The sequence below is a fragment of the Poromitra crassiceps genome, assembly GCF_964638095.1.
Source record: "Poromitra crassiceps genome assembly, chromosome: 25".
NCBI lineage: Eukaryota > Metazoa > Chordata > Actinopteri > Beryciformes > Melamphaidae > Poromitra > Poromitra crassiceps.
Window position 1 is genome coordinate 8388975 of NC_139649.1, and position 20592 is coordinate 8409566.

A 20592-nucleotide genomic window follows, 5' to 3' on the forward strand; every position below is an offset into this window, starting at 1 on the left:
ACTGCAGAAGTTACAATGTGTCTCTTGTAAATCTCGTGTATTTTTCTATATATATATTATATATATATATTATATAATTTATCATCATTCAATAAAGAAAGAAAGATTCAGTTAGTGTTAGTGTTAACATTCATCATCACTGTCTGTCTGCTGAAAGATGTATTACTGTATTTATTACGAACTGTAGCTATATCAATGTATACAAAATATCAATTTGTCAAGAAAGGCAAAAATGATGAGGACATTCGAGAGGAAAACACAGCAAAATATCAAGTTTGACATACCAATTATGTCAAGCCTATTTTACGTGCATGCAAGTGACAGATGAGCAGGAAATTGTTTGCATAAAATTCCTAGTAATGTTCTGCAGAATCACAGTGTTTTAAGTTTCCAGGTCAGAGCCAAATCATACGGCAATTCCCTCCGTGTAGCGAGTGAACCACAACTTTGTTACTTTGTTTGTTGCTTTGATTTTAAATTGAATAGATTACCCCTGGTTTGTTGTGGCGATATTTTTCAATTGCTTTGTCAAGTCCATCCAATTCACTTACAAGCATTAGAACTGGAAAATGTTTTCCTGGTGCTGCAACGGAGGTCGGCGCTGTCTGTTTGTCTATCAACAGGATTATGGAAAAACTACCGGTCTGATTTCCCTGAAGCTTCGTGGAAGGTGTAACATGGGCCAAGGGAGAACCCAACAAATGTTGGAGCGGATCCAGATCCGACTCAAGCCTCACGTGAGTTACACAGCGCTTCCATGCTTTTCTCTCATGATCAGTGCTGATCATGGGTCTTCACAGATCCACTCGGGTATTACACATAATGATAAACAGACCCGGGACGCGTCGTATCAGAAATGGGACTTGACCAGGACCCGCTTGATCACAATAAAATGGGTCCCGGGTCGGGTCTCAGGGCCTAGCATCCAGAGAGATCTCTACACTCACTGTGTGTGTGTGTGTGTGTGTGTGTGTGTGTGTGTGTGTGTGTGTGTGTGTGTGTGTGTGTGTGTGTGTGTGTGTGTGTGTGTGTGTGTGCGTGCGTGCGTGCGAGCGTGCATGCGTGTGTGTGTGAGTAACTGAGTGTGAAGGATGGCACTTCAAAAAACATCCTTGCTTCAAATCCATTAGAAAGGATTTCGAGGGAAGATGAATAATACGTTTGAGCCAAATCAACAGAGATCCAAGGTTAATCTTAAATAAAGGCTTCAGAAGTCTCCTCCTGCTCCGAGAGTGACATCCTCGACCTCGTCATTACTGGATAATGGATTCTATGATTATTTCTGAGTACCGAGGTAATATTTGAGAGCGTTGCCCCTGGGGGAAACAGGAGGCGAGAGGTGGTAGTCCTGCACCGTGCCTCGGTTGTAATGTAATAACACCTGGAAAGCAGCCAGCCCTAAACCTGAGAAATTCATCACAACCTTGGAACTCAGGGTGCACAATAAGTTGGCAAACCACTGAATCCACCTCCACCCAAAGCATTTATGATCCAATATGCCCTTCTTTGCATAACAGAATTATCCTGCCATCTTTGGGTCATTTGCAGAAAAAATGATCAGGGACTTGATTACACTTTCTGGCTTAAAAGTTTCAACTTCGCTCAAACTCTCAACTTGAATTGCACCAAAAATCTTTATCTGCAGATGATAATAAGGAACCCAGATAGAGCCTCAGTAATCTATCAAATCATGTCAAACCTAGACGATTATAGTTTTTTTTGTTTTTTGCTTTCACGGTTCTAAGCCACATGAAAAAGAATTGGTGGGTTGAAAAATAAATTAAACCAATAAAGCACACCAAGCCTTAAAACTCGTTATATACTGTAAGTATTTTTCCAATGTCTATGAAACTCACTTCCAGGGATGGATAGTCTTAATTTGCAGCAGTGGCTAACAAAGTAGGTCATCTTCTAGCCCAGGGATGTCAGAGATATGTCCCGCAGAGTCTAGCCTATTATATAATTGTTGTAATTGTCACCGCTGTAAACCGAAACTGGCCCGGAGAGGTGGAGTCAGGGCTTGATATAAAAACAGACTGCACGGCGCCGCCTACATCAAGCTCGATGTTGCGTGTCCACTTCTCTGGATTTTTACACACTTCCCAGGCATTCATTGTTTCAAGTTTCAAGTTTTCAATTTTCTTTAATGAATATTCTCTGCAGTTTATGTAACTGAAATACGAGAATATTTACAATGGATCAAATCAATGGAGTACAACATAAAAATATGAAAAACCACAATTTAGAATAAAACAATGATAAATTGGTTAATCTTCTGTATTTGATCAACAGTCTATGGCAGTGATGGGTAGGGCTGTTCATTTTATATTATTTGGCATTCAGGAGAGATGTGAGGAATGGGATGGGTGATTTTTCATATCTTTTTGTTCTTGTTTTGGGCATGTGTCGAGTCGGGTACTGTTTCTGGTTTGGCGGTTTGATGTTTGGGCTCTGGTAGGTGGCAGCCAGGCTCTGAAGGGGGAATCCAGAAGACCCAAGGCACTTGTGTATTGGAGGCAGCCATGCAATGCTTTGTGGGGCGCTCCTCATTTGCATAAAGTAATATATTATTGAAGAGAAAGTTTCAAATTTGCCTCCATGTTTTTTTCCCCGACATAAAGACGCTGTTCAGACGTTCGTCAAATCAGGGCAATCTGTGGCCCTGATTGGATGAATGCTGTTGTTCGTCCAATCAGGTGCAACAAGGAACAAACATCGAAGATCGCCTACAAGCGTGCAATTCTGGGGAGCGGGGGAGCCCCTTGCATGAAAACACAGAACAATACACACACACCATGAGCAACCCGGAGTAAATTACAAGCACGCCCATTTTAATCCTCCTCACGGAGAAAAGGGTAACGTAATTGACGTTACTTGCGTTAAATGTGCGAGCATGCGCAGAGGTGAGATAAAGAAAGCGCTCGCCTCGGAATTAGTGTTTACAAAAGTGACAAAATTGTAGCCATTGACTGGATTATGAACGGGTTATTCCACCCCTTTCAAACGGAACGAAATTTCATTTGGTTCTGATGGAGGCCATTTTATGGGGCATTTTTTTATATTCTGATTGATGTTGAACGTGCAGGTATACGCAGAGACCAAGTGAGCCAGTAAAGAAGAGAAAGTACTACTTTCAACTCGAGCAGCGGTTCCCAAACTTTTTAGGTCACATCCCGACTGGGTTGGTGGCGCATCCCCGATCCACAGGACCTAATGCAAATCCTGCGGGAGCAGGCGGTTTTAACTTTGCTGCAGGCGGGAGCAGGTGGTCAAAAAATAAACTGCGGGTCCCCCGGGATTTCACTCTCTCCTCGTTTACTATGGAGTGATTCTTCTTCTCTGATAGAAATGTGGGCCCAACAACAGTCACAACACACACAAGAGGAGGAAGAGGAAAAACGGCAGCTCTCTGGACTGCCTTGTGTGACAACACCAGCAGGCCTGTAGCCAGGGTTTGAGAAATACAGAGGTCATTTTATCGCGGGGGCCTTTCTGTTAGAAAATTTTGTCCATTTTTTCAATCTGGTGCACTTTGAGAGCAAAATTAAGAGGCTAGATCTATAAAGAACTACAGACATCATGTTAGATTAATATCCTCTTTACTGTGCTGTTGTTTTACAATGATACAAAAACTAAATGTCTCCCGACATCATATATATTCTGCATACATGTCACATGGCAGAATACTGCTCAATTAAATACAATGGCCCATCTACACAAACATCACTTACAGGGGAGTTACTTACCCATTCACTTCAATAGAAGTGTCCCCAAAGTCTAGCCCCAATCTAGCCCCAATGCAAAATTTGAACGTTGTGGTGAGTAATGTCTCTTCCTTCTATAGCACACAGAGAGGAAGCAAATTGTTGCATTTCTGATCAACTGTATCATGTTATTTATGAGGGCTTTAAAACATCAATGACAGATGAATAGATTTGGGGGCCGGGGCTATTTTTCTAAAAAAAAATAAAAAATAAAAAATACAGAGGTCAAGACCTCGGTGTCCTCAATGGTAGCTACGGGCCTGAACACCAGGGATCGCGTTCAGGCCTTTTCAGGTATTTCCATTCGCTATTTGCGGGGTCTCGCGGGACGCAAATCTTGCAGGAGCAGGCGGAGAGGGATTAAGAAAACAGTCCTGCGCTCTACTTTCAACCACAATGGCGAACAGCAATACAAAAACAGCCTAAATAAATCATGATCATGCATTCACTCGAATGCGACCACGTGAAATCTTAACTCTCGCAAACTCTCAAAAAATTAGGTTGTACCTATTTTGGTCGCAGGCTGGAGCCCTGACTATAGATTTCTGTGTTGTTCCCCTGGGAGTGACTCAGACGAGACAATTATAAGTTTGAGGTGCACATAATCTTCATTCTCCCGAAAGTCTCAAGCGTTGGAGTTGGAGATACAGTATACATCTTATGCAACAGTGAGACAGCCGAACTTCAGCTTCACTGCGAGCACTTGGCCAGAGCAGCCTTCAGCTGGGCTGTATGGGGGCACGGGGATGGATGGGGGAAAACAAGGGCTGTTTGCACTGCGGTGTCAATATGCCACAGAGTCCACATTAGGACCGCGACAGCAGTCGCTAAATCAGGGCAGACACCGGGGAGACACCGGGCAGACACCGGGGAGAATCAAATCATAGTGCATCATTATGGCTGTGGGTCCCCCAGTGTCGGCACACTCGGCACTAGGAGACAATTGTCAACACAGTGGAGCAGTTGTTAGAATCGCAGTGGACTACAAAGACCACGTTCCTGCATTTGCCTCTCCAGTGGGTCTGAGGCAAGGCAAGGTTATTTATATACCAAACGTCATACAAAGAGGCAATTCAGTGTGCTCTCCATAAAATCAGAGGAACATCTATATAAATATATATACATGCATACACTGTACAAATTCACACACATATATACTGTACTGTACATACATACATATACACACACACACACACACACACACACACACACACACACACACACACACACACACACACACAATAGACCAAATCAGCGGGATGTTTACATTTACTTCCGGGTACCCCTGGGTCCACACATTATAATGGCGGTGAACGGCACAAACTGACGTGTTGAAGACAAAAACAGACAAAGAAGACAAAAATGGTTCGTCCATGTTGTGTTGTTGTTTAATATCATTCATAACAACACTTTCACTAATGTTAGTGGAGACCAGACTAGCTTATTTACCTGTTGGACCAGACCAGAGTAGACTTGACGCTAAATTAAATTAACGTGGCGTCGGTAGCTCTGTCTGTAACGTTAACGAGTCTGCAAAAAAACAGCGAGTTTGACAGACAAACAAACGTTATTAGCTAGCTAACACTACATAAAACAAACACAGAAGAAAGGCTAGATACGTCGGACAAGCATGTTTACCAAACGTTTAACCATTTAAATTGAAAGTAGTCGGCCGAAAACAACGAGAGGGTTTGACAGCATTTATTTGACAACACGCACATTTAAACCTGCCGCCTTCCCCAAGTGGTACCCGGAAGTAAATTTGTTTACATGGTGACGTCACGGTGATTTGGTCTATTAAAGGAAAATACTACAAACAAAATATATAAAAATAGTAGTTAAGAATAGAGCAATATAGTTGAGATAAAGGGAAGAATCAAAGTAAATTAAATAGAACAAAAACGTACCACTCAATCACAGTCACATGAAAAGATAAATGTTTTTAACCTGGATTTAAAAATTGCTACATTTGATCTAAGATCTTCTGGCAGTTTGTTCCAGGACCATAACATAACAGCTACATGTAAATGCTGCTTCACCATGTTTAGTTTGGACTCTCTGGGCTGTACTAGCTGACCACCTGAGTCCATGGATCTAAGGACCTAAGGGCCCTCCTTGGTGTATATACTCCTCAAGCATATCCAAAATATATTCCAGGCCTAAGCCATTCAGTGATTTGTAGACTAGCAGCAGCACATTAACATCTATTTGGTAACTAAATGGAAGCCAGTGAAGAAAAATTGGAACTGTAATGTCCTGGCATCTACACTCCCTCAGCTGAGCCAGTGTTTGCTCATGCCCAGCTCTACACAGCCTTCTCCAGGGGAAAGCGAGCCAGCAGCGTGAAAGTACTTATTGAAGGTGATGAGGAGGGAATAACAGACAACAGAGGGAGCTGTAATCCTGTACTCATACAAACTGCGCACCCACTGCGCATCTTTTCCAGAGTCTCCACCCTAGAAATCGAGCCGGCGCAAATCTAACACATTGCGTTAAATTTTGTTTTATGCTCTCCAGTTTTTCCAACTTTGCAGCGAGAGGCAAAGGAAAGCCAACACAAATAGTGCGTATTTTGATATGGCTCTTCTCTTGGGTCTAGCTAGCGCAGCACTGATGTATTCATTCCACACACAAAGAATATCATATGAATAACGCATGAAAGCCCATGACAATTCGGTGGGAAATGTAATTAGGAATTAGTGGATTTTCAGTCAAGCTCTCCTGGTGTCAATGCAGAATAGAGGCATATTTAGCTGTAGCATAATGTAGCTGGTAGCAACAACAAGCAGCCACTGACAGAGAGACAGAACCTGGAGGAAGACACCAGAGAGCCGATGGTGCATGCATTCATTAATGTAAAATAAACCTTCACTGCCTGCCTAAGAGTGCATGGATTGTCAGTGGGGTTAGGACCTCACCCCACTCAGAATCCCTGCCTCTTCCTCCTCTGTGCTATATGAAGCCACATATATGGATGCTGTGTGCATCCTGAATGCTTAGAGTGGCGAGGCTAAAGAGATGGAGAGATGGAGTCTGAGAGAGAAAAGCTGGAGGGATGACATGATGCAGGGACAAGAGATAGATGGATCTTGACAGATTGACAGGGAGGAGAGGGAGAAACTCCAAGAGGTAAATGAAATGATGAATGAATGAGATCAATGAAATGAATCGAGATTGACAAGGTGGGCTTAGAGGTTGCAGTATATAATTATGGAACGGAAGCTTCTCCGCCGCTTCAAGACAGAAAATACAGATGTAGTTCTTCTAGCCAGCCTCAGGAACTCAATGGACACAGTCGTCACTGAAACGTGAAACAACTTATGTAAGTAGGTATGAAGGTGAATTGCGCCATGCCTTTGAAGTGAGCCTGGACAGAGAGAAACAGACATGGAACAAGATTTACTAACTAACTTGATTATGAGCAACGCAGACATCACCCAACACATGGAAGAGCAAACGTACGTATGTATATGTCTGTATGTATCCTCTCTGTTGCACTTTCCGCGGAGGTGCCGAGCAGACGCTGACAGGGCCCGGTTTTTGTTTTTTGACCATTATGGCCGATTAAAATGGTAAAAAAACGGCTAATTAGTCATAGCACTACCCACCACAGCCAGCAGGTGACACACACACACACGCACACAAATTAGTTATAGCATTACCCACAGCAACCAGCAGGTGACACCCACACACGCACAGGCATAGCACTACCCATAGCAGCCAGCAGGTGACACACACACACACACATCGTGATTGCATGCTCCAAGCTATATGTACAGTCAATGGCTCCAACGGGTATCATCAATTAGTGATAACACTACCCACAGCATCCAGCAGGTGGCACACACACAGACTGACTGACAGACAGACAGACAGACAGACAGACAGACAGACAGACAGACAGACAGACAGACAGACAGACAGACAGACAGACAGACAGTGCTTGCTTGCATGCTGCAACAGGTATCAAAACGAGTCATCTTTGCACTGGAATGAGTCTCCTTACCTTCCAAGTGCTTTGATGATTAAAGAGACGCCGAGCGTTCCGAGAAGGCCCCCGATGGCAAATATGGAGACTGTGATGGACCACAGGAGGGTGGCTGTCTCTGCTCCCACAGGCTCCCCATATCTTTCTATCCATGTCTTGTTGTAGAAGGCTTTTATGTACTGCATGGCAGGAGAGACAAGAGAGTGTGTCACCTTTCATACTGAGCATTTACAAAATATTAAATGTTACAACCCAGTCTAGGGGTTCGGATCACAACATAAACTATATAAGGACAACCATGAAAAAGTAGTGTGTTGCGCACGCAAGCAGAAGTCTACTATACAGCGCAAACCCAGAAATATCAGCCGTCTGTCCCAGAGTCACATTAGTCGTCAGACTGAGAGACTCTGGGTGCCCAGATTGCCAAGAGAATAAAGAAGCTCCCGCACACTGTCTCACCTTCTTCTTATTTATATATAAATAAGAAGTATTAATAATAATAATATTATATATATATAATATTTAATATTTATATATATACAATATTTTTTATTGGATGGTATCAGACGTTTCGGTCCAAATTGAATGGGTTCTTCCTTGGCCCCTGCTACACCCTCCCACCAAGTTTCATGAAAATTGGCTCAGTAGTTTTTCCGTAATCCTGATAACAGACAGACAAACGGCACCAAAAACATAAGCTCCTTGGCGGAGATAATTAAGGCCCTTAAAAAGTATTAAAAGTATTAAAAAGTAGTCATCGCCATTTTATGAGCTATTACATTTTGTAGCATTTTTTTTCCACAGGCTATTTGCCCAAAGAGTTTGGGTGCTAAAAATTTGTGTGAATTTATTTTCTTGCCCCCATTTTGCTCCTCCTTTATTTATCGTGTTACAGTTATTACTTTTAATAAACCTTGCCTTTGGGTTAGTCACTCCATGTAGTGTTTCCCACACAGACTTTACTTGGGCAGGCCGCCCGGGTATATTAACGGCCACCAAAGTAGGCTATGTTTGGCGACCCATTTTAGCATTCCGTGATCAATTAACTAGCGAACAAGCTCCCCTCACTCACTCTACCCCCTCCCGTACCTGTTCTTTCTGCTATCACAAGAAGGGTTTTATTTATTCTTTTGAGCTTTGTTCACTCTCATCCTATCTGAATTCTGTTGTATTGAAACAGTGGTCCATAGAAGTTAACGGAAAGACTGTTTAGTTTTGCAATCTCAAAATCAATAGTAACTGTAAGTTACTAGTAAGTAAGTGAAGAGGATTGAGATAAGGTTGTCGCTGATGTGATGAAAATGGCGAGGTTAAGAGGTCTTAAAATATGTTGAAAAGGTCTTAAAAGGTATTGCATTTAATTTCAGGATACCTGAATGTTGTCTTTAGATCATGAGAATTAAAAACAGTCACCAGAAAACATAAAATCATCTCCTCCTCTGAGGGCTTCAGCTATACGGTAACAATAGCTGATTATGGAACACAGCTAGATAGGGATGGGATCAGCCACTCATTTCTAACTGTGGTCTCTAAGCCTGTACTAGACACACAGTAGTAGAGCAGTGAGCAGCCTATCCAAATGGCAGCCCAGGGAATCCAGTCTCTCAATCCAGTGTTTCCCCTACCATTGTACAGGCCTGGCGGGCCCGCCAGGCCAACGGCACCCCGCCAGGCCAGAAAAAAAAAAAATCTGCTTCCCCAAAATTTCAATAAACCTTTATGGCATATTATTAGAATACAACAATACTGTTGTTGACAGTGTTGACAGTAATAGAAGATGCCAAATCATTCAAAACAATAAGCATTTGCTTTTAGGAGCATTGCGCCAGCGTGCAGCGCTGTTCCAAAACGTGTCAACGTGTGTCGTTGCCTGGGAAACGCACATCCCATAATACAACTGTTCTCATCGCATCCCATAATAGTATGATGATACTTGGGATGCCATTGCGAACATAGATGCAACCAGGTTAGCTAAAAGTTTAGCGTCCAGCGAGGGCCCCACCGTTGCGGTCGGGGTACGTTTCGAAATCCCTCCAGGCCTGAAAAATGTTCTAGGGGAAACAGTGCAATCCATTCCTCTTCAACTACAACGCATTAATTCACTGCATCTACCTGCTTAACGCTTTCCAGTGTCTCGGGGGGCTGGAGCCTATCAGCATGCATTGGGCACAAGGCAGGGAAGCACCTGGACAGGTCACCAGGCCACATCACAGGGCTAACACCAATAGACAGACAATCACTCACACTCACACTCATACCTATGTGGAATTTAGAGTGTCCAATTACCTGACTTGTTTGTCGTCGGGTTGTGGGAGGAAACCGGAGCACCTGGAGGAAACCCAGGCGAACACAAGAGAACATGCAAACAAACACCGCACGCACAGAAAGAGCCAGGGCCAGGTCCTTCTTGCTGTGAGGTCATGTGCTATTGATCTACCTATTGATCCACCATGCTGACCCTGACTATAACTAAGTTTTCATATCCAATCGAAGGCTAAAGACGAGACTAACATCGAGTGATTTGAAAGTAGACAAAACGTGATGAAAATATAAAAGTGGCTGCTACTCTTTACCCACTATACAGGACCCCAGTGATATAGAATGGATTATACAGTATACTGTATGGGTTGTTCTCATACAACCGTTTAGCTTTGGTCAAAATTTAAAGGGATAGTTCACATTAAAGTCTAGCCCTATTTGCTGCTTACCAATGATGATGTTGATTGGTAGAGCGTGACCCCATTTGACCTTGCTTTTGTTTCCCCCCAACTTTCCAGAGCTACTATGAGGAACAGAACAGGATGGACTGTGCTGAGAAAGATGGTTAAATAAGGACAAGTTTGGCTGAAAATGAAAGATTCACTCACAGCAGAATTGACCCTGGGAGCTGAAGGCGAACCTATACGTCCATCCAGCAGTCTGACCTCTGACCTCTGCACCCTTACTTTCCACCAAGCTTTCAGTGTCAAACTACTGCATGTTTGGGTCATGTGAGCCTCACCTCCTGTTTCACTTGATTCATAGAATACTATACAAAATTAGGCCCGGAAACCCCTTCCACCAAACACCCCCCCCCCCTCCCACACAAACCCACTACCTCCTCCTGAACTCAGCTGATCAGCATTTCTATCATGATTTTGTCCTGACCTGAAAAAGATAGTGGCTAGTTTAATTGGTCCTCCTTAACACAAGAAATTCCTTATCTGTGGAACCTTACTATTCTACCAAGCATAATGTAATTTCTCAGTTGAAAGGAGTTTCTGCCTACTGTAATTGGGAAAATGGCCTTGAGGATCTCTTGTCCTTTGTGAGACACACCAAAACTCTTATCTTAGCACTTCAGATGAATGTGGTCCAGCCAACTTTCCCAGTCAGATCTTTAATACTGAGGGAAAACTTCTGCTTTGTGCCTTGTTTGCAAACAATTAAAGCGACGGAAAGACAACTCTTTTCTCCAAGTAAGTAAGTAAGTAAGTAAAAGTTTATTTCTAAAGCACCCCTCCCAGCACGAATGCACAGAGCGCTGTACATAATATGTCAGTCAAAAACATTATAGGCCTACATGGCACTAGGGCATAATAGTAACATAAAATGGTGGGCTTACAGAGCAAAAGTAGGATCAAATCTTAAAAACAACATGCAAACATAAAACCAAGTACAAGAAGACAGTGAGGTGATGATCGGCCTAAGACTGCTCAAACGCCTGCTTGAATGAGTGCGTCTTCAGGTGTCCCTTGAACAGGTTGAGGGAGGCAGCCGATCTCAGGACCGGGGGAAGTGTATTCCAGAGTCTAGGGGCGGCCGCCCCAAACGCCCGGTCCCCCCAAGTCTATTTTATTACAGGAAACCTCCATCACAAATACTGTATGACAGTTTATGCTGCTGTCCTCTACTACTGCACCCTACGATAGCACAGCATTACAGCAAGAACTGGACCTGGAGATCACAGAATTACCAATCAGAACCCAGAACAATGCAGTTAGGTTTCTTCACTTTCCCAAGTTTCAATCTCCCTCCTGTTGACTGAATCTCCATCACTAATTACAGTTGATCTGTGGTTGGCTGGCCCACACAAGACCTAATTAAAAGAGGAACCCCACTGTTCTGTGACTGTTCTCACTTTGTCCAACAAATTACTCTCCGACGGTTCCAGCAGCAACAACAACAACAACAACAACAAAGTGTGTGTGTCTGTGTCTGTGTGTGTGCGTATGTGTGTGTGTGTGTGTGTGTGTGTGTGTGTGTGTGTGTGTGTGCGTGTGTGTGTGCGTGTGTATGGAGGCAAAGGCGTTTGAAGCTTTTGCCTCACTGTATTATTTAATTCAGCACAGTGCAGCAGCTAGCTTGAGGACAATCTGCATGTCCTTTTACCCTTCCTCTCTCACCTTTTATTTATTTTCTTTATTTTCTTCTCTATTCTTAAGTTATTGTATTGTATTGTTTTGTATTGTGAAGCGTCTTTGAGCACTTGGAAAAGCCCTATATAAATCCGATGTATTATTATTATTATTTATTATGTCAAAGTCACTTTTCGGGTGTCACATAATTCTCTCTCAGTAGGTGTTTTGACACACAGGCTCTTTATTGTGACGAGCAACAACACAGCTTGTGAAACGCTTCGATATGAAAGCCCTCTGTCATCTATGAGATACAGTCTGGTGCGAATTCAAACGAGACACTTGGGCCATTGTTCTAACTAACAATGAGATGTAAAACCTTCACATGTTTGGGAGGAACCGGGGAAGAATTTCATCCCTGCTAAATTCATGGCAATGTTTCAGATCTTTTAGAGAGCCACTCTCTTTCCCCCACGCTCCATACTGTGACTTCACCCTCTCTCATTCCATTATTACATCAAATTAAGTCAAACAAAATTGGCAAGAAATGAAATAATACAAAAATTGTCCTCAAAATATTATCAATCATGCATTTCCCACTGTCCTTGTGTGTGTGTGGGAGTTGTCGCCTGGGCACAGCACATCTAAAAAATCCTAGAAACCTTTCTCTTTTTCAGATTATTATACTGTAGTAACGGGTGTCTGACGTGCCTGCGTTCACTGCGTATCTTGCCAATTACTGCATCAAGTAGAACCTCTGAGTGAAGTGGTGTCAATGGTTAAGATGAGTTTTCCTTGAATGACTTACGAAACTATTAACCATCAGTCAGTTTCAATGAAAGATTTTGCAATTCTCTTTCTGCATTTCACAGACATTTCCTGTATTTGTACAGGTAGTAGTAGCCGCTGCGGAAAGGTTTGTCGTGTTTGTCCCCTGCAGGGCATCCAATTACTTGTTACACGCAGTGTTTCTGTCAGGAACCAGCACAGCCTCTCAACAAGTGATACATCACATCACGCCTATTGAACAGGCCATTCATTTCACTGTTGTTTCAATCAAGGACGAATTACCGCCGCTAAAAACTTCCAGGCTCTGTGCCAGACAGTGCCTCTTGCCACGCTGGATTGAGCACATTTTCTCATGTCTTCTCATAGGGGGGCGATGTCCTCCTGGCAGCACTGTCCACCCATTGAACAGGTATTCACTTTGAGTGCATTTCCCTCTTCCCACCCTGAAGCTAAATGTGAAATCACAGTAACACATGAACAGCAATGAATCAAACCTCAGCTGCTCATGCAACAAAGGAGTTTCGGTATTGATTTTGACATGAAATCTGAACTCTGATTTTCCTTCACAACACAAAGGTAACAATTACTGAGCCATATCCAATTGCAGCATAATGTAATGGCCCTGTGTAACAGATGGGTGAGCAATCTAATCTAGTCTGACAACTCCCCCCCCCCCCCCCTTTTTCCCCCCGCTGTTGTTGAGCAACACTTGTATGACTTTTGAAGCGTAAATGTGTTTTTTTTTACAGGATTTTCAGAAAACGCGGGCTTCAAAAGTCATAAAAGTGGTCCTCCTTTGTGAAGATGATCTTGCTGAACACAAACGTTGCTGCTTCATGAGCTTGTGTTAACCACACAGAGACGTCATGCACAGATAGACCTGCAGGTGGTGCCCAAGCACCTGCCCTTTTGCCCTCTGAAGGATAAGTCCCCTGTGTTATAGAAGTTCTATTGGACCCATTTTTAAAGCTACCATGAATATACTGATATCCTCTGAAACTAGAATGCCTAATGCATACATTGGTACCAGCTATGTCATGCTCCCTTGTGGGTAAGGGGGTTAAAAAATGCTTCAAATGTAGGCACAATTTTGGCGAAGGAAAAACTGACCTGGCCATTTTCAAAGAGGCCCCTTGATCTCTTACCCCAAGATATCTGTTAGGGAATGGAATTTCACCATTCCTCATCTGCCTCTGACAATACATATTGACAGAGAATGTATGGTTTTAAATATACTTTCATAAGACATCTTTCTGGCTCTTGGTTTCATTCATTTGGTTTATATAATCTGTTTGAATCATTATAATGCGGATGAGGAATGGTGAAATTCCATTCCCTAACAATATCTGAATGAGAATGGGTTCTATGGGTACCCATGAGTCTCCCCTTTACAGACATGCCCACTTTATACTAATCCCATCAATATCAAGATGAATGAATCCTCTAGTAACTTAATACATCTCCATATGTTCTATTTACTAATGTGACTTTCATCTTAACGCTGCATTGTGCAAGATTGTCCATAATGTGCAATGAATAGAGGAAACACTCGGGTTGAAGCGTTCTCTTCTATTTTCTGGTAGCTGTGCGTTTCTCGTTAGAGGAACGCTTTGATGCAATGATGCTTCACAAATTCATCTTCGACACTATCTCATGGCTCATCTGATACTGTAGGCTCACTGCTGCTTAGAAAACATCTGAATAACTAAACGGTATGATGATGATTAGGCTGTGGGATGTGCTACCATGAGGTTTATGCCTCCAGATTTCTGTTTGTTTTTGCTCATGTCATGTGCATCAACGACAAAAAGACTCTGATATCTATGAGTCACATGATCAAAGGTTGCCGTGACACAGTGGCATAGGGGTTTCTGCATAGTTTTTTTTTAATTTGTCAAGGAAAATGTGATAGATATGACAGAGAGACGGAGCGGAGGTAGAAAGAAAGACTGGGAGGTAGGGAAAGATACTGTCCTTGGGCTATGGTGAAACTTCTAAAGAAAGTGATAATAGCCCTCTGTGTGAAGAGAGGAGGTGAGGATGACCAGGGTGGTCCAATAATTAAGAATCAAATATCTATTTCCCATAGTGCTCCCTTCAGTCTAAAGAAGTGCCAACAGGTTCTGAGACTAGTGGGACATTACCATTCATTCAAAGCTCTCCAAAATCACTACTCTGTCTGACTCTGTGGAAGGTCATTCTGACCACTGCAGGCAGGCTCTTTGAAAAGCGTTCTATGGGCTCACTGGTGGCAGAGCAAGAGAGTGAATATCACCAACCAGGCATGCCTGTCTGATTTTAAAGTGATTCGGATGGCCGAATCACATCACTGCCCATCTTTTAGCGAAGACTGTAAAAACACACCTTTTCAGGCGACACCTGGAGTCTTCTTGAACTAAGCATCCTTCTAAAAAAAAAAACTTACTAATGCTACTTATTCCTTCAAGTATTGACAAATGCTGCATGTTCCTTTGAAAAGGTCTTGGTTGAAGCAGACTGTGTTGCACAGTTGATTTCACTACTGTTGACAAAATGTACTTTTGTAAGTCGCTTTGGATAAAAGTGGCTGCTAAATGACGTAATGTAATGCAATGTAATACATTGTCTTACATGTTTCTGTAGTATGTGTGTTGAGCCTGTACCTACTTTAACAATAAGTCCATGAAAAATCTGTCGTCTTTATTGCCATAGCATTTTTTTTACATGTAAATTGGAAGGACGTGAGCACCCAGGGACACCACAGTATATATATATTATAAATAATTATGAGAGGGGTCCCCTTTTTTCACTTCCCCCCAAAATGTCTGTGCACGCCACTGTAACCACAGGCCTGACTTATTTCATGCATTTAACCGAAATTCCATAGGAAAATCCCATTGCCTTTTTACACCTACCAGCTGGAAGTGTTGGCAGCCATGTTTGGCGCACTCATTCCTGTGGCACTCTATAGTGTGACTCACCAGAGCAGGAGCGTTGACCACTGACAGGTTGTAGCCATACAGATAAGATGAGCCCAGGGCACTGAAGAAGGCTGCGCTCACCAGACAGGCTGTGATTGGCTGCTGCTGAAAGAGCACACATGTACGTACAAACAAACAAACACAGACATGTTAGAGGCTTTGTTATGGGGGAATTAAAAGGTGGCTTTACCGGTAATCAACCCACTTTGTATCATTAATCATCTCGGTAATATAAGCACATGGTCAGTGTTTACCTTCTCTCTCTCTGTTTTCCTCACGGAGATCTCCCATTTCCTCCTCTGGCAAAGCGCTCCGTTGTGATGCATTGTGACGTAAAACGTGTCACAACGGAGCTGCAGAAGTTCTGGAGGGGCAGAATCTGCTCCGAGGGCGGCTGTTATTGTTTATTTTTATTTTTTAAGTATGCGCACATCCACGGAGAATCACATGGAGAGCCTTAACAAGCCTTAATGACTTGCAGCTGGTGGGGGCGGAGTTTCTGCAGGCAGCAGCAGGAGCATTTTTCTCCGTGAGGTAAACAGAGAGAGAAGGTAAAGCACTGCCCATGTGCTTACATTACCGAGATTATATATGATACGAGTGGGTTGATTACCGGTAAAGCCATCCTTTTAAAAGAAATCTGTCAAGTTCATAGTAAAGCACAGTAAAAGGACTATTCCCATGATGAACCACCTCCCTGACATCGATCTGGATTCAGTCTAGAGGCAGTCGACATTCTCCTGTGTCTTGTACAGAGTAAAGTGGAGGACAAATAACCTTTGTAAGTAGAGCATCACTCTACACCTTACAGTTACACTACTAGGGCAAAGGCCGGACACCGGCCTAGAGGCAGGGCTGAACCAGACGAGCCTCCTCCTGGGACAAAGCAAGACAGGGGAGACACACAGACGTAAGGGGAGATTAGAGGAGGAAATGAAGGAGGACGTGTAGATGAAGCACAAAGGATGGAGAGGAAGAAGAGGAATACACAAAAGAAGAGGTTAAAGAAGGGAGGTGAGGATAGCAGCTCCTACACATGCTAAAATGTGCTAAAAGGTAGTAAGGCAAAAGTGAAAGAAGTCACATCTGTGTTGTGTGTTGTTGAGGCAAATGCCGGGTTCATTTGCTCTGCTGGTTCATATGCGTCCCCTAAAGCTGACGTGTCTACGTAATGCAGATCTATGCAAACGGAGGGGGAAGAGCCTCTCTCTCCACTTGATATGAAAGTTCAAAGTTGTGTTGATGAGATGATATCACAGCTGTCTGGAGGTGCTGCTGTCTCTGTGGCTACAATAACTTTGAAATTGCATTACAGCGATAGGAGAAATCCCTCTTGGAAGTGCTGTCAGCCAAGACCATTTAAATTACATAGATGGATGCACACGCCACAACTCTGTGCGCACTTGCCAAAAACTCTCGTAAACAGCTCACATTTTGGAAAATGGGAAACTCTGCCCTGTCAGTCCCTGCCTATGCCAATGCTCGTGTGCCGTTTCAGATTGATGGACCAACCTGTTGAGAAAAACGGATGCCGATAGTCGATAGAAGGACGGACGGTTTTTCTCGTTTTATAGTAGGATGTCTACTGTAAGTGGGTGACAACTGACCAGATGCATAAAATATGTTCATGTGGTTCATTAAGTTTATTATTTTTTATTTTTTACTGGGGCAGAAAACGTAATGCAAGCACCGCTCATTGCAGGGTCATCGGTCATGCGTATGCTCCAGGTTAAAACATTCCAGCATACCTGCATAACATGATCATAATGTATGATAATATGAGGGATCAGCCGAGCAGCATTTTGGTAAACAAACCGCGTCACTGGGTGGCAGCGGCAATGGAACCCTATGGAGCACAAGTGGCGCGAGGCGTGAGTGTCTGACTCTAGCCAGTGAACTCTGTTTACATTTTAAAAACTGCGACAGTTCACACAACTTTAACACGACATGCATATATTATACATCAAACTCTTGAGCTACTTCTGCTCTCACTCAGAATGTCAAAATATAAGCGATGTGATGTCTAGTTTTGGAGATGTTAACGTTTGTTTGACACAACTCATACTATTAACTGCCGCGGGGATCCGCATTTCTGGGTGGCAAGTGACGCCACACTGATCCCTGGTATTACATGAAATATATATATTTGTTTTTATCTAAACTTAAATGTGGCGAGTTGAGATTGCTATGTCTCACTGAAACGAGCCACAGCTCTGAAAAGTTGAAGAGACACACTCATATGTGCTAATATCATGTGCTGACTTCTCAGCGGGTTGCTGAAATAGCATCCGTTAGATCATTACTATCTCTGAGATGGCTCTGTGGAAATAGCTTTCCTGCAGGCTCAGCAGGACCAGGACTCACACCAATGGAAGTTTCACCAATTTAAGTTGTTTACAAAGCTGTCCAGGAAATGTCTGTCTCTCTCTCCCTGCATCTCTGGCATCTGTCTCCCTGCCTGACTGTCTGTCTCTCTCCCTGCTTCTGGCATCTGTCTCCCTGCCTGACTGTCTGTCTCTCTCCCTGCATCTGGCATCTGTCTCCCTGCCTGACTGTCTGTCTCTCTCCCTGCTTCTGGCATCTGTCTCCCTGCCTGACTGTCTGTCTCTCTCCCTGCTTCTGGCATCTGTCTCCCTGCCTGACTGTCTGTCTCTCTCCCTGCTTCTGGCATCTGTCTCCCTGCCTGACTGTCTCTCTCCCTGCATCTCTGGCATCTGTCTCCCTGCCTGTCTGTCTCTCTCCCTGCATCTGACATCTGTCTCCCTGCCTGTCTGTCTCTCTCCCTGCATCTGGCATCTGTCTCCCTGCCTGTCTGTCTCTCTCCCTGCATCTGGCATCTGTCTCCCTGCCTGCCTGTCTGTCTCTCTCCCTGCTTCTGGCATCTGTCTCCCTGCCTGACTGTCTGTCTCTCTCCCTGCATCTCTGGAATCTGTCTCCCTGCCTCCCTGTCTGTCTCCCTCCCTGCATCTGGCATCTGTCTCCCTGTCTGTCTGTCTGACTGTCTGTCTCTCTCCCTGCATCTGGCATCTGTCTCCCTGCCTCCCTGTCTGTCTCTCTCCCTGCTTCTGGCATCTGTCTCCCTGCCTGACTGTCTGTCTCTCTCCCTGCTTCTGGCATCTGTCTCCCTGCCTGACTGTCTGTCTCTCTCCCTGCTTCTGGCATCTGTCTCCCTGCCTGTTTGTCTGTCTCCCTGTCTGTCTCTCACCCTGCATCTGGCATCTGTCTCCCTGCCTGACTGTCTGTCTCTCTCCCTGCATCTGGCATCTGTCTCCCTACCTACCTGCCTGTCTGTCTGGCATGTCTCCCTGTCTCTCTCTCTCCCTGCCTGCATGTCTTTCTCCCTGCTATCAGTTAGTAGAAAGGCTAGTTTGTAAGAGGTGAAGGGTACAAGGAGTATGAAGAGTAGGTAATGTCAGAAATATACTAAAATGTAATAATACTAAGAAGTCATAAACAAAGGTATACAAATATTTTGGTGGTAGGAAGTGTACTGTAGGAACTAGGAAGGCTGGTGTGAAAAGATTGAAGGTATAGTAGTATTGAGTAGGAAGGCAGTGACAAGTATTAATGTAAAAAATTTACTAAAATGTAATAATACAAAGAAGTAAAAAGGTATGAATATGTAAAAGACATTTTGAAATGGAGAAGAGTGAAATAAGCAGAAGAGCTGCATGTGGAAAGCGCAATTTATGGTTGCCATAGCCGTAAGGTCCCTGCGGCAGGTTTTCACCTGGCCGTGCACATCCCAACATTTCTAATTATGTGCACAAAAGGTTTTTCAAAATAACGATCAGTCTGCAAGGAGAAACCTGCAGTGTATAAAAGCTCCAAACATATTCTCGTCACGATTCTGCGTCTGTCATTTCTGTGCGACTGTCCATACGAGAAAGCATATCTCTGGACCTGAAGAGCAGCAGAAAGTGTGAAATAAGAGTGGAACACTAGTGTCAAACAAACATTAATATTTCAAGAACTATACATCACATCATCGCTTATACAGTATGAGAGAGAGAGAGAGGCGTATACAGTATGAGAGAGAGAGAGAGGCTTATACAGTATGAGAGAGAGAGAGAGAGAGGTGGCAGGAGTGCTGCTGGAGTCCCTCAAACCAGCGGTGCTCTTGGTAGGGAATATGATTCAAATGGAGAGAAAGACTAATAACCAAAAGGCATAAAAAATCCAGGTCCAGGCACTCAAGGAGGTTTGAAAAATATAAAAGTATATTGACATTGTGTGTGAGAGCAGAAGTAACTGAAGGTTTCATGTATAATACATACTGTATGCAGTGTTCAAGTTGTGTGAACTGTCACAATTTTAAAATGTGTGAAGTTAGTAAAAAGTACAGTCTATTAAGGTTGTCAAAAGTGTCAATAGTATTGACAAGTATATATTTATTTTTTAAATGGATACAATAGTCATTTGCAACAGTGTCGATAGCAACAGTGCTTTCTCTTAATGAAAAATCAAACATACTAGTGATTTTTCCCTCCCTATCAGGTATCTGTTGCTTCAACAAGCTCAAATGTGTCCTGATAGGCTGATGACTAGAGCAGGGCTAATCTGCTGTGTAAGTGCAATTTTTTTAATTAGTTTTATCAGACCTAGATTATGGAGAAGTGTGTATCTGTTCGTCCATCTGACTTCATTTATTTGTATGCCTCCTTATGTATTGTCATCCCCCCAGTGGTATCAAAAATGGTATCGACTATCGAGTATCGATGTTTTCCTGGGTATCGGTATTGAAGTTAGAAATT

At 43.3% G+C, this 20592-nt stretch overlaps 1 protein-coding gene across 1 annotated transcript in view; it reads right to left on the reverse strand.

Moving 5' to 3' along the window:
- Positions 1-19137, reverse strand: part of slc2a9l2 (solute carrier family 2 member 9, like 2) — a gene marked incomplete at both ends in the record, with an annotated part of 83441 nt that extends 64304 nt beyond the window's left edge. Inside the window, 4 exons of the mRNA XM_083661029.1 lie at positions 7771-7931; positions 15839-15943; positions 16659-16714; positions 19119-19137. Of these exons, the coding sequence (XP_083517155.1) occupies positions 7771-7931; positions 15839-15943; positions 16659-16714; positions 19119-19137 (341 nt within the window). The remainder of the gene's footprint in view (positions 1-7770; positions 7932-15838; positions 15944-16658; positions 16715-19118) is intronic.
- Positions 19138-20592: the final 1455 nt, after the last annotated feature.